Genomic DNA, 12861 nt, shown 5'->3' with positions numbered 1-12861 from the left:
TGCCCAGCTCTGGGAGGGGAGCGGGGGCTGGTGGGTTAGAGCAGGGGGGCTGGGAGCCAGGACTCCTGGGTTCTCTCCCCAGCTCTGGGGACATTTCTCTGCCACAGGCACCGAGGGTGCAGTGGTATATTTCCGGTGGTATTGGGAGGGGTGGAGGCACTGCCCGGTGGGGAGCACCTGGCAGCAGTCTGGGGTCCCAGTGGATAGTGGGTGAGTTGTGGGGGGCGGGAGCTCACTGGGGAGTTGGGGCCAGACCCACCCCCGAGGGTGATGTCACTGGGCTGGGGCTGGATGTGACAGCGACCCCCCTCCCCACCGTTTTCATCCCACGTCAGCCCCTGTCCCCCGTCCACTCTCCCTGCAGCCCTGTGCCAGGGCCAGGGAATCGGGGTTCATGGTCTGGGCGGAGGCAGGGCTGCCCTGCGGTGCTGGGGAAGGGAACTCCGTGTGTCTGTCTGTCCACTGGCTGTGTGTGTGTGTGTGTCCGTCCCTCCCTCCGTCCCTGCTGGGCGTGTATGTGTGTGCTGTGTCCGTGCACACACACCCTCTGCCCCATTCTCAGCACAATTGTTCACTCCCTACTGTGTGTCAGGTGCCCTGTAGTGCTCCCAGCTGCTGGTGATTCCCCGTTCGCTCTGTGCTTGAGGAGATGAGTGTGCCATTTGTCAATGCCCCTTACAATTATATTGGGTTTTTTTGGGGGGTCTCTGTGGAGCTGTGGGGAGTGGGGGCTGCTCTTCCGGCGTTTGGGGAGGGGGTGCAGACAGATCCCGCTAACACCGCCGCTCCCCGCCCCCCCCGCAGGGTCGCACTCCCTGCAGTACTTCCTGACGGCCGTCTCGGAGCCCGGCCCGGGGGTGCCCGAGTTCACGGTGGCCGGCTACGTGGACGGGCAGCGCTTCGTGGAGTACGACGGCGAGGCCCAGCAGATGCGGCCCCGGGCGCCCTGGATGCAGGAGACCCAGCCCGAGGTCTGGGAGCGGGAGAACCACGTCCACAAGGTGCGTCAGGCCTGCTTCCGGGGCAAGGTGCGGAGCCACATGCACCTCTACAACCAGAGCAGGGGTGAGTCTGCGCCCGCCCGCGGCCAGAGGGGCCGGGGCAGAGGGGCCGGGGGGGGAAGAGAGGGGACCTGCAGCACTGCTCTGGGAGCCAGGACTCCTGGGTTCTCTCCCCGGCTCTGGGAGGGGAGTGAGGGCTGGTGGGTTAGAGAGGGGGTGGGGGCTGGGAGCCAGGACTCCTGGGTTCTCTCCCCGGCTCTTTTCCCCTGACCTGCTGGGTGACCTTGGCCAAGTCAGGGCCCCTCTCTGTGCCTTAGTTTCCCCTCTGGTTTCTTGTCTCTTTGCTCCGTGAGCTGTTTGGGGCAGGAACCGTCTCTCACTGTCTGTGCAGCGCCCCCAGCGGGCCGGGGCTCCCTCCACCCCTCTCTGTTCCCAGGAATGGCTGGATCAGAACCAAGGTCCATGCAGTCCTGCCCAGCCAGGACCCCACGGGGGGCAGATGAGGGCTGGCACTGAGGGGGCACAGGGCAGGGCCCTGCAGGCTCCCTGCTAAGCAGGGTCTGGGGGGGATCCGGGGGGGGGTCACAGACCCAGCAGTGGTCCTGGCTCCGTGGGGTCCCCGTCCCAACCCCCCACCCCCGGCTCTGCCCCGCGCAGGCTTCCACATCTTCCAGTACGCCTACGGCTGCGAGATCCGGGCCGACGGCAGCACCAGGGGCTTCCGGCGCTTTGGCTACGACGGGGGCGACTTCCTGATCTACGACGCCGCCCGGCACCGCTGGGAGGCTCCCGCCCGGGAGGCCGAGGCCACCCAGCGCCGCTGGAACGGGGACCCGGTCGCCCTGCAGTACTATCGCCACTTCCTGGAGCGAGAGTGCGTCGAGGCCCTGCAACGCTACCTGCAGCTCGGGCAGGGGGCGCTGGCCAGGCGGGGTGAGGACGGGGCGCTGGGGCGGGGTGAGGCAGGGGTGCTGGGGCGGGGTGAGGCAGGGGCGCTGGGGGTGGGGTGAGGGCAGGGGTGCTGGGGGTGGGGTGAGGCAGGGGCGCTGGCCAGGCGGGGTGAGGACGGGGCGCTGGCCAGGCGGGGTGAGGGCGGGGGTGCTGGGGCGGAGTGAGGCAGAGGGTGCTGGGGCGGGGTGAGGCGGGAGTCCTGGGGCGGGGTGAGGCGGGGGCGCTGGGGCGGGGTGAGGCAGGGGTGCTGGGGTGGGGTGAGGCAGGGGCGCTGGCCAGGCGGGGTGAGGACGGGGCGCTGGCCAGGCGGGGTGAGGGCGGGGGGTGCTGGGGGGGAGGGAGGAGGGCAGGGGGTTCTGGCGAGGCAAGGGAAGGGCAGGGGGTGCTGGGGGAGGGGGAAGATGGGCGCTGGGGGGGAGGACCTCCCTTGGGGCCATGGGCCTGGGGGGCAGGGACATCCCTGATGCTCCCCGACTTCCCATTTGGGGACACCCCTGCCCCAGGGATCCCCTGGCCCCTCACTCTGGGTCTGTGTCCCCATCCAGGCCCAGGGGGGGACGCTGGGGCGGGTGCTGCTAACGGCCGGGGGGACCCGGGTGCTGCTCACCAGCCGTGACCCCATGACTCCCCCTCCGCCCCCTCGTCTCCCCAGAGCGCCCGGCCGTGCGGGTCACCGGCAGAGACGCCCCCGGCGGCCCCACCACCCTCTGCTGCCGGGCCCACGGCTTCTACCCCCGGGACATCGCCCTGAGCTGGCTGCGACACGGGGGGAGCAGCGAGCAGCAGACGTGGCGAGGGGGGGTCCTGCCCAACGGGGACGGGACCTACCACGCCTGGGCCACGGTGGAGATCGACCCCCGGGAGAGAGGCCTGTACCGCTGCCGTGTGGAGCACGAGAGCCTGGCCGAGCCGCTCGACACTGCATGGGGTGAGGCCGGGGGGGGTGTTGCCCCTGCGTGGGTGATGGGGACTGACCCTGTGATGGGGAGGGGGGCTATGGGGCACTGATGGGGGAACCGAGTGACTGACCCTGTAATGGGGGTGGGGGCTATAGGGCACTGATGGGGAGGGGTGACTGACCCTGTGATGGGGAGGAGCTCAGGGGGCTATGGGACACTGATGGGGGAGGGGGTGACTGACCCCATGCTGGGGGAGGATATCGGGGGGGGTTATGGGGCACTGATGGGGGAGGGGTTGACTGACACCCCGGTGGGGGGTGGAACCCGGGGGGAGCTATGGGGCACTGATGGGGGAGGGGGTGACTGACCCCATGCTGGGGAGGGTCTCGGGGCTATGGGGCACTGACGGGGAGGGGTGACTGACCCCATGCTGGGGAGGATCTCGGGGGCTACGGGGCACTGACGGGGAGGGTGACTGACCCCATGCTGGGGGAGGATCTTGGGGGGGGAGCTATGGGGCACTGACGGGGAGGGTGACTGACCCCATGCTGGGGAGGATCTCGGGGGCTATGGGGCACTGATGGAGGAGGGGTGACTGTCTTCTCCTGTCTCAGAGCCGCCGTCCGAGTCGCTGCTGGTCCCGGTGGTGGCGGGCGTGATCCTGGCTCTGGGGGCGGTCGCCGTGCTGGTCGGCCTGGCCTGGAGGAGGAGGCAGTCAGGTACGGAGCCGGGGTGGGGGATCCCCGGGCTGCCCCACGCCCTGCCCCACAGCCCCCAGCGCTGGTGCCCTGGGCTCCCCGAGGAGGGCTGGCAGGGACACAGATGGGGACTCAGGAAGGGAGCCGGCTGCTCACCCAGGGTGTCTGATACACCCAGCACGCGGGGACGGGATCGGGGACCCCAAGCCCAGGTGTCCGTGCTGGGCCGGGCCGGAGAGCGACCAGAGCCGGCTCCTGCCCTCGCTGAGACCTGCCTTCTCCCCGCAGGGCCCAAGGCGGATCTGTACTCGCCGGCGCCGGGTGAGTGAGACGACCCCTCACTGGGCCGGGCACTGTCCGTGTCCCCCTGCCGAGACCGGCCTGGCCTCGGCGCCGAGCTGTGCGGTGTGGGGCGAGCTGGGGGGCAGGGTCCGGGCACCACGAACGCCCCAAGGGCGCTGGGCCTGCCGGGACGGTCGCTGTCCTGTGGGTCTCTCTGAAACCCGAATCCCACGCCCAGTCCCCGGGGCCCCGGCGGGAGGTCAGCTCCCACGCGCCTTCCCGAAATCAGGCATCAGTGACTGCCGGGGGGCAGGGAGATTAACCCCTGGAACAGCTGGCCACGGCCAGGGCGATGCTCCGTCGCTGGCAGGGCTTAGCTCACAGGGGGGTGTTTGCTCCCAGATCTGCTCTGGGGATCCTTGTGGGGCCGGTCGCCTTCCCTGCCTGGGCTGGGCCGTTTCTTTGCCTCTGTGTCGCAATCTGACCAGCCCTGTTTGTTCCCCGTGGGGCGGGGAGGTGGAGGGCTGAGCCCAGGGGAGCGTATCAAGCTCCACCAGACACTGACCCCTTCCCTTCTCCCCCCACAGCCAGCGAGCATGGATCGGACAGCTCCATCACCGGTACGTGGGGGGACTCTGAGTTCGGTGGAGACCCCCAGGCCCGGCCCCTCCGACAAACCAGCCCTGGGCTCCAGGCCAGGGTGCTGAACGCAGGGCCGGGTCTGCGGCTGGGTCTGTCTCCCCTCTGCAGGGAGGGGTTCCAGGCAGCAGGGGCACTGGGGGGTGTCTCTGGGAGGGGGAGAGCTTGGGGGGTCTCTCTGGGGAATGGCCCCGGGGGAACCCCCCCACCAGCCCCTCTCTGACCCGTACGGACGCGGCTCGGGGCAGACCCTGACTCTCCCGTGTCTCCCTCCTGCAGCTCTAACGTAGCCGGTCGGAGCCGGAGGAGCCTCCAGACTGTGAAGACATGGACTGATCGGGGGGGCTCCAGCCCCCCGGCCCCTCCTCAGCATTATCTCCCTGTTACTCCTGACGTAGGGCCTCGGAGCTGTGCCTGGTGAACAGCCCCACGTCTCCAGAACCTCCCGCCTCCCTGGGACCCACTGCCGGGGCTGCCTGCCCCGTGCTCTGCGTGTCGGACGCGCACTGGGCAGCCCCGATGGGCACGGCCGGCCCCCTTCGCTGCACGGTTTATTTCATGTGTGAGCCCCTCGGGGCAGGGACCGCGGCCTCCTTATCTCTGGGGTGCACGGAGCCCCCGCCCAGCAGCCACTGGAGGAGGGCCGGGCACGTGGAAAACCGCAATTTTTGGCCCCAAACTGAACACTTCTGGCTGAAAACCACCAAATTCCACATGGCGAAGCTGCCACTGCTGCCCGGGGGAGCTGGAGTTTGGGTGCCCCGTGCTCCCACTCACTGTAGGCCGGGCTCCCTCGGTGCATCATGGGAGTCCCTGCTGGTGGGAGCAGTGTAGTCTGGGAGCCAGGACTCCTGGGTCCTATTCCCAACTCTGCCGCTGGCTCGCTGTGAGGCCCTGAGTGATTCCCGTCCCCGCACTGTGCCTCAGTTCCCCCCTCTTGAAAACAGGGAGAAAACTTTACTTCCTGGCCTGGGGGGGGCTTGTGAGGGTGCCTGTTACAGGGCCTTGTCCCACAGGGGTGTGTGTGTGTGTGTGTTTCTCTCTCTCTCTGTTTAAAGCACTTTGAAGACAGTTTGTCACAGCACCCAGCAGTGGAGGGAGGAGGGCTCTGGTGCTGGCAGCACTGGGTGGACCCGCAGAACCGGGGTCAGACATTTCCCTGGCTCTGACCCGCTGCCGTCCCTACCCCAGCCCCAGGCAGAAACTCCTCGCTGGGCCATGTGCGTTGTCCCAGGGATACAGACACGGCCCTTTCTGTGCTGCCCTGGGAGTGCGTCCGGCGCGGGGGCTCCGTGGACCCTGGGCCTGCAGCTGCGGGTCTGTCCCGTGTCTGCGGCTGGGGGTCTGGCAGCTGCTGTGTGTGTTCTCGTCGGCGTGAGACGGACCCGCCAGAGACTGTTACGCTGCTGTTAAAATCAGCTTTTCATTCACTATAAACGTCGACACGAAATTAACCAAAGTGGAAACGACCCATTTTTACCTCGTGGAAATGAACCGTTCGGCCGTGTGAGGCGATAATGAGGGACGGTTTGTTTTGCTGTTTTCCCACCACACAGTTCACTGAAATCGCCCTGTTCCCAGGAGTGTTTCCATTTTCGTTGACCGCATTTCTCAATGCACCAAATCTTTGTAAGATGTTTTCTAGCCCTGCTGGCACCTGGCAAACGCCACCCCCCTAGGGGCTCAAACCCGGAGGGTGTTTAAACAGAACCGGGAGTTTGAAAATCCTCCGTGGTTTTTTTTAAGCTGATCTCAAATTTTCGGGGGCCCAGCTGGTGATTTCCAACCCCTCGGAGTTACGGATATAAGCGTTCCTCCTCGGCGACCCCCCAGCTGAGCTTTCAGGGCGGGCTCCTCAGTGGTGGAGATCAGCGTGGCCATGCCGGGGCGATGGAGCTGAGTTACCCCAGCGGGAGCGCTGGCCCCTCGGTGCTGGTGATGCTCCGTCTCCCCTGCGCGGCGTGTGCAGAGCTGTGTGTGCTGAGGGGCGCCATTGCAGGCTGGCTTTGAGGTTGGGTTTTCCTCCCCCAGGCCTGCTCGTCGCTCCCCATCACCCAGCCTGTGACGAAGTGGGGAATTTTTTTGTTTTTTCCAACACACCTGTGACAAAGTGGAAGTGTTCTCAATGTTTTCTCTGAATCCTGTGTGGGTGCCTCAGTCTCCCCTCTGCAGTTCTTAAGTATCTAGGTGGTGGGATAAGGGGGTGTGATTGCTGCAGAGGAAGGGGCCAGTGCACCTAAATGCCTGACACTGTCTCCTAGCAACTGATGGCCTGGGCCCCCCCTCTGCAAAGGTGCCAACTGAAGGTGTTGGAGACAAAGAGGTCAGGTGACCTCCTGACCTGGGAAATGAGCTGAGCAGAGGAGGAGCTGGAGGCGTTTCAGTCTGGAGCTGGCTGGGGATGAGGAGTGAAGTGCAGACGTGGGGGTCTGGCTCACTGCCCCTGTCATAAACAGATAGTTAAGGGTTAAAGTCTCTTTTACCTGTAAAGGGTTAACAAGCTCAGTAACCTGATGAACACCTGACCAGAGGACCAATCAGGGGACAAGATAATTTCAAATCTCTGTGGAGGGAAGGCTTTGTCTGTGTCCTTTGTTTGGGTTGCCGTTCTGTCTTTGGATCTAAGAGAGGCCAGACATATCTCCAAGCTCTCCAAAGTTTCCTGAAGTATTTTCTTCTATTCAGTATAGTGAGTATTAGAAAGGCGAATTAATCTTATAATTAATTTCTGCATTTGCAATTGTGTGTTTGCTGGAGAAATTTCTTTATTTCTGTTGCTGTTACTTTGATTATTCTGAGGAGGAGGGAGGGGAAGTCTCTCCAGTTTTTATAAGTTAGACCCTGTACATTTTTCATCCTGGTGTTACAGAGATAGTGTACTTTCTTTCTTTCTTTTAATAAAATCTTTTCTTTTTAGAACTTGATTGATTTCTTCCCTTGTTTGGATTTTCCGGGGAAGGGGAGGGGGAAAAGTGAATCCCTCTTTGTTTGATTCAAGGAATTTGAATCCAGGTATCTCTCCTAAGGACTTGGAGAGGGGAGGGGGGAATGGATTATTTCCCTTAGTGTTAAGATTCAAGGAGCTTGGATCTGTGTTCCCAGGGAAGGTTTGGGAGGAATGGAAAGTGAACCAAAACACTATATTTTTGGTTGGTGGCAGTTTTACCAGATCTAAACTAGGATTTTAGTTTAGAGGAGTCCATGCAGGTCCCCATCTTGTGAACGCTAAAGTTCAAAGTGGAGAATAAACCTATGACAGCCCCCCAGAATGGACCCGGCTGAGGGGTCCGGTTCGCGGTACCTACAAGCTCTGTTTTAGACCCTGTTCCTGTCATCGAATAAACCTCTGTGTGACTGGCTGGCTGAGAGTCACGTCTGACTGCGCAGTGGGGGGGCAGGACCCTGTGGCCCCCCCAGGACCCCGCCCGGGCGGACTCGCTGTGGGAAGCGCAGGGAGGGGCAGAGGATGCTGAATGCTCCAAGGAGAGACCCAGGAGGTGAAGCCGTGGGAGCTTCTTGCCCTGCAGACAGGCTGCTCCAAGGGAGAGGAGGCTCCCCAGAGTCCTGGCTGGCTTGGTGGGGAGCAGCTCCAGAGCAGCGCCCGGGGACCCCGTGACAACACCCCAGCGCTACCGACGGTTGTGATACATTAGTCCGTCTTTCCTTAAAGCCCCAGCTCCTGGACTGACGTGACCAGGGCTGACCCTCACCTTGCATTTCACAAAACAGGCGCCTACCCCGTGCAGTTCCCGAGCACGGTGTGAAACCCACCCCCGGCTCACAGCCCGCCGGCCAATACAAACGCACCTTTGGGAACTTTTTACAAGCTCATGGTTTTGGGGGCCCGACCCCTGGGGTTCGAATGCCAGGGGCTGGCAACGCTGCACCCCCAGAAACGGACCCTGCCCTATGGGTGGGTTTCCAGCCCCACTTCCCACTCAGCAACCACACACGCCCCATTGGCTGGTCCCCTATGCGGCTGGGCTCTCAGCTCACAGCTATGGGGGCTGTGTAGGGCCCCCTACAGGAGAGCAGGGAGCTGCCTGGGGACGGGTGCAAATCCCCTCGTGTCCCCGCAGGGCAGGGACCCTGTACGCCTGGGTCTGAGCTGCCAATTAACACATCGGCCGGGGGAGGCTCCAGCCCAGCTGATCTGGCTCTGGGCAGGGCCTGAGCAGCACAGACCCAGCTACTCCTAAGCAGAGGGCACTCTGGGAGCGGCTAATCCGGATCAGCTCAGCGCTGCGTTCACACGGCTCATGTTCGCTGACACGTTGCCCTGGTCCATTGCAGCTGGTGCTGCAGCCATAACCCGCCCCAGCCCATGGGCCGCTCCTGCCAGTCGGGGAGGGGGAAGATTGGGGTTAAACACCCCCAGGTTCAGCCAGTTGGGGCCAGTTTGCCGCTCCGCGTGGCATTGAGCCCAGGCCAGCAGTGGGGAGCCCTGGCGAGGAAACGGGGGCGGGGGGAGCGATGCCAGCCCTGGGCCCGGCTGCCAGGGGATTTGCTGGCTGCAGACCAAGCAAACAACCCGCCCTGATTAGCCACTAGAAGGAGCCCGCAGCTGCTTTATCATGTGCCAGTGAGTCAGGCCCTTTCCGAGAAATCACCCGGGAGAGGAGAAACCTTCCCTGGCTGGGCTCCGGGGGGTGCTGCTGCCTCGCTGGGCTCGGGCGCTGGGACAGAGAAATCCCCTGCCTGTGTGCCAGCCTGGGCCCTCCCTGCCCTGCCCTGCCCCGGGGCGCTCACCCGGGGGAGGAGAAACCTTCCCTGGCTGGGCTCTGGGGGGTGCTGCTGCCTCGCTGGGCTCTGGGGCGCTGGGACCGAGAAATCCCCTGCCTGTGTGCCAGCCTGGGCCCTCCCTGCCCTGCCCTGCCCTGCCCCGGGGCGCTCACCCGGGAGAGGAGAAACCTTCCCTGGCTGGGCTCTGGGGGGTGCTGCTGCCTCACTGGGCTCTGGGGCGCTGGGACCGAGAAATCCCCTGCCTGTGTGCCAGCCTGGGCCCTCCCTGCCCTGCTCTGCCCTGGGGCGCTCACCCGGGGGCAGCGCTGGGATGGGAGACCCAGGACTGGCACAAGCTGGGCATGGGGCATCGGGGGGCAAAGACACAGGCTGAGCTGGGGGGGTCGGGTCACGCTGGTGCCCGGGGTAAAGTCCCCTATGGCTGCAGCGTGACCCCCCCCCCCCCAGCAAGTGGGGGCTGATGTTCCCCTGGCTCAGAGACTCACGCTCTCCCCAGTGCCGGGAGGAGTCGGGGGCTCCCAAGGCTGGACAACGTCCGGGGAAAGGCCCAGCAGGGTGAGCGAAAGAGCCCCCAGCCCGGCTGAGGAAGGGTCGGCTCGGCCGTGCTGGCGTCAGGCAGCCATGGCCAGATGCAGCAGCCAGAGGGGACGGCTCGGGGCTGTGAGCATCGGGGTGAGACCCTGAAACTGCAGCTTCCTTCCCCTCCCCCCGGCTGGCCCATCAGACAGGTCAGTGCGTGGGGGTCCCTGGGTGAGACCCGACATCCCCAGCCCCCTGCATGGATATTACAGACCCCACAAGGCGCTTTCCACAGGAGCAGGGCTTTGCCCCACTGTCCTTGGCCAATGTTTCCACTGTGCGTCTGGCTGAAGCGCCCTTCCCCAGAGGTGGCTGCATTTCCACAGGGCTGCGTGTGCTTTGTGAGGCCGCATAGGACGCAAGGAGCGCTAGCAATGGCAGGGGGGCTGCGACCCTGAGCTACTTAGGCTGCTCTAAGGGAGTTGGATTTTCCATTGTGGTGACACTGAAAGGCCGGAGCCCAGCCGAGGCCCTGTTGTGCTGGGTGCTGGACAAACACATCGGCCTGACAGCCCCTGCCCTGTCGAGCTGACAGGCTAAAAGGCAGGACCTAACGAGGCGGGGCTGAGGGGCTGCAGCAGTGGGTTGCAGTGTTGCCAACTCTCACAATTTTTCACAAGTCTTGTGATTTTTGGGGGGTTTGTCATAAAGTCCCAGCTCCTGGAGTCCTGGGAGTAGAAGATAATTTCAGCTTTTTTTTAAAGAAAGTGTCACCCTCGTGATTGCAAAGAAAAGCTTAAACTGCAAACTCTAAAAATGCAGAAACCAAATTACCCCCCTCCATTCTGAGAATTTACCATTAATTCCTACCCTTTGTTCCCTGTCTTCTAACCAGTTCTCAATCCATGAAAGGATCCTCCCTTTTATCCCATGACAGCTTAATTTACGTAAGAGCCTTTGATGAGGGACCTTGTCAAAAGCTTTCTGGAAATCTAAGTACACTATGTCCACTGGATCCCCTTTGTCCACGTTTGTTGACCCCTTCAAAGAACTCTAATAGATTAGTAAGACACGATTTCCCTTTACAGAAACCATGTTGACTATTGCTCAACAGTTTATGTTTTTCTATGTGTCTGACAATTTTATTCTTTACTATTGTTTCAACTAATTTGCCCGGTACCGACGTTAGACTTACCGGTCTGTAATTGCCGGGATCACCCCTAGAGCCCTTTTTAAATATTGGCGTTACATTAGCTAACTTCCAGTCATTGGGTACCGAAGCCGATTTAAAGGACAGGTTACAAACCTTAGTTAATAGTTCATAACTTCACATTTGAGTTCTTTCAGAACTCTTGGGTGAATGCCATCTGGTCCCGGTGACTTGTTAATGTTGAGTTTATCAATTAATTCCAAAACCTCCTCTAGTGACACTTCAATCTGTGACAGTTCCTCAGATTTGTCACCTACAAAAGCCAGCTCAGGTTTGGGAATCTCCAGGGCAGCAAGTGTCCTGGGGGTTGGCTTTGCCATTGTCCTCATGGCCTCTCCAGTGACATGGGCCCCAAGCCCCAGAGCGCTAGGAGCCAGTCACACCTGTGTGGTAGCCTACCTGAGTGTAAAGAACCCTTTTCCACCCTCAGGTGAGAATGCTGTATATGGGGGAAACTAAGGTATGCACCATATTCGTACAAAATATGTATAGAAAATTCCCACTCTGTCACAGAAGGCAGAGTCTGTGGGGATGAAGGGGTAGTAACAGAAAGAGGCAGCTTTAACTACATTTTTGGGCAGTCAGTTAATACTTCGATTAGAAATGCTCTCTAACCCGGCCATGGGGTCAGCTGGGTGGCTAATGCCAGGTCACTGTGTAGCAATTAACCACACAGGGTGTGGGGCTTGTGTGTCTCAGGGGCAGTGTGGTGCAGAGCAGGGCACAAATACCCACAGATCCAACCAGCCTGGGGCGGTTTGCAGCTCCCACGGGAGGTGCGTGAGCAGGTCTCTGGGCTGCGACGTGCTCCGGAGCGGGCTGCCAGAGGATGTGCTGGCTACAGAAATGGCACAGGACCAGCTCTGATTGAGCTCCTGTGGGCAAACACGCCACGCGATTTCACCCGGCACGACTGGGGCCGCTTCTGGGTGAGAGCAGACAGCAGCCCTGAGCAGGCAGAACCGGGCGCGGCTGCAAAACGACCAGGGCCGCCCAGAGGGGAGGGCCAAGGGGGCAATTTGCCCCGGGCCCCGGGCTCCGCAGGGGCCCCCAAGAACACAGCGGAGGCTCCCGCCTCCGCCCCTCTCCTGGAGCCTCAGCGCATCAAGCGCCGAGTCTCCGGCCGAGCCCCTGAGCCCCGCCCCGCTCAGAGCGGTGTGGGAGGGGGCGGGGCAGCTGCCTCCGCTGGGCGTGGAGCTCACAGCCCCGCCCCCTCCCCACGCGGCTCTGAGCGGGGCGGAGCTCAGGCCCCGCGGGTGACGCGCTCGGTAAGTGGCCGTGAGGGCGGGCGAAGCCGGGGCCGCATCCGGGAGGGCGGGAGAAGCCGGGGCCGCGGCCGGAAGGGACCGGGGCCGGGCGGGCGACGCCGGGGCCGCGGCTGGGAGGGGGGGGAGAAGCGGGACCCGCCGCCGCCGCCGCCGCCGCCGCCGCCGCCGCCGCCGCCGCCGCAGCAGCACAGCCCAGTCTTCGGCGGCGGGGCCCCTTCTGTTCCGGGACCCGCCGCCGAAGTGCCCCGAAGACCCGCGGCGGGGGGCCCCCCGCTGCCGAAGACCCCGGGCCCCCGGAATCCTCTGGGCGGCCCTGAAAACGACACCTGGGAAGCCCCTGTCACCTGAGCGGCTCCCCCGCCCAGGGACGGTAACCCGGCGGTGCCGGTGCTGGGCTGCGAAGCGAGGCAGACACACCCCGCAGAAAGGGGCGCATGGTGCACGGGGAGTCCCGGTGCAGAGACACGGGGTCGGTTTGCCGTCCAGCTCTGGGGCTAAAGCTCCCTCGCGCCGCAGGGCGGGGTGGAGGCAGTACAGCCACGGGGCCCGGCCTGCGGGGATTCCCCAGCTGCGCCTACAAGGCAGCTCCCACTCGACAACCTGCCCGGACGGGTTCTGCCCGGAGACCGGTGACGCGCCTGGCTCCGTCTG

At 63.3% G+C, this 12861-nt stretch overlaps 1 protein-coding gene across 1 annotated transcript in view; it reads left to right on the top strand.

The window, feature by feature from the left end:
* The window catches only part of LOC120394831 (class I histocompatibility antigen, F10 alpha chain-like), a 44564-nt gene extending 37850 nt beyond the window's left edge, over positions 1 to 6714 (top strand). Inside the window, exons 5-8 of the mRNA XM_039518991.1 lie at positions 3466 to 3570; positions 3838 to 3870; positions 4419 to 4451; positions 4750 to 6714. Of these exons, the coding sequence (XP_039374925.1) occupies positions 3466 to 3570; positions 3838 to 3870; positions 4419 to 4451; positions 4750 to 4760 (182 nt within the window). The 3' untranslated portion in view covers positions 4761 to 6714. The remainder of the gene's footprint in view (positions 1 to 3465; positions 3571 to 3837; positions 3871 to 4418; positions 4452 to 4749) is intronic.
* The last annotated feature ends 6147 nt before the right edge of the window (positions 6715 to 12861 follow it).

This window comes from Mauremys reevesii, unplaced genomic scaffold, assembly GCF_016161935.1.
Source record: "Mauremys reevesii isolate NIE-2019 unplaced genomic scaffold, ASM1616193v1 Contig8, whole genome shotgun sequence".
Lineage (NCBI taxonomy): Eukaryota > Metazoa > Chordata > Testudines > Geoemydidae > Mauremys > Mauremys reevesii.
This window is presented reverse-complemented; position numbering and strand designations above follow the sequence as displayed.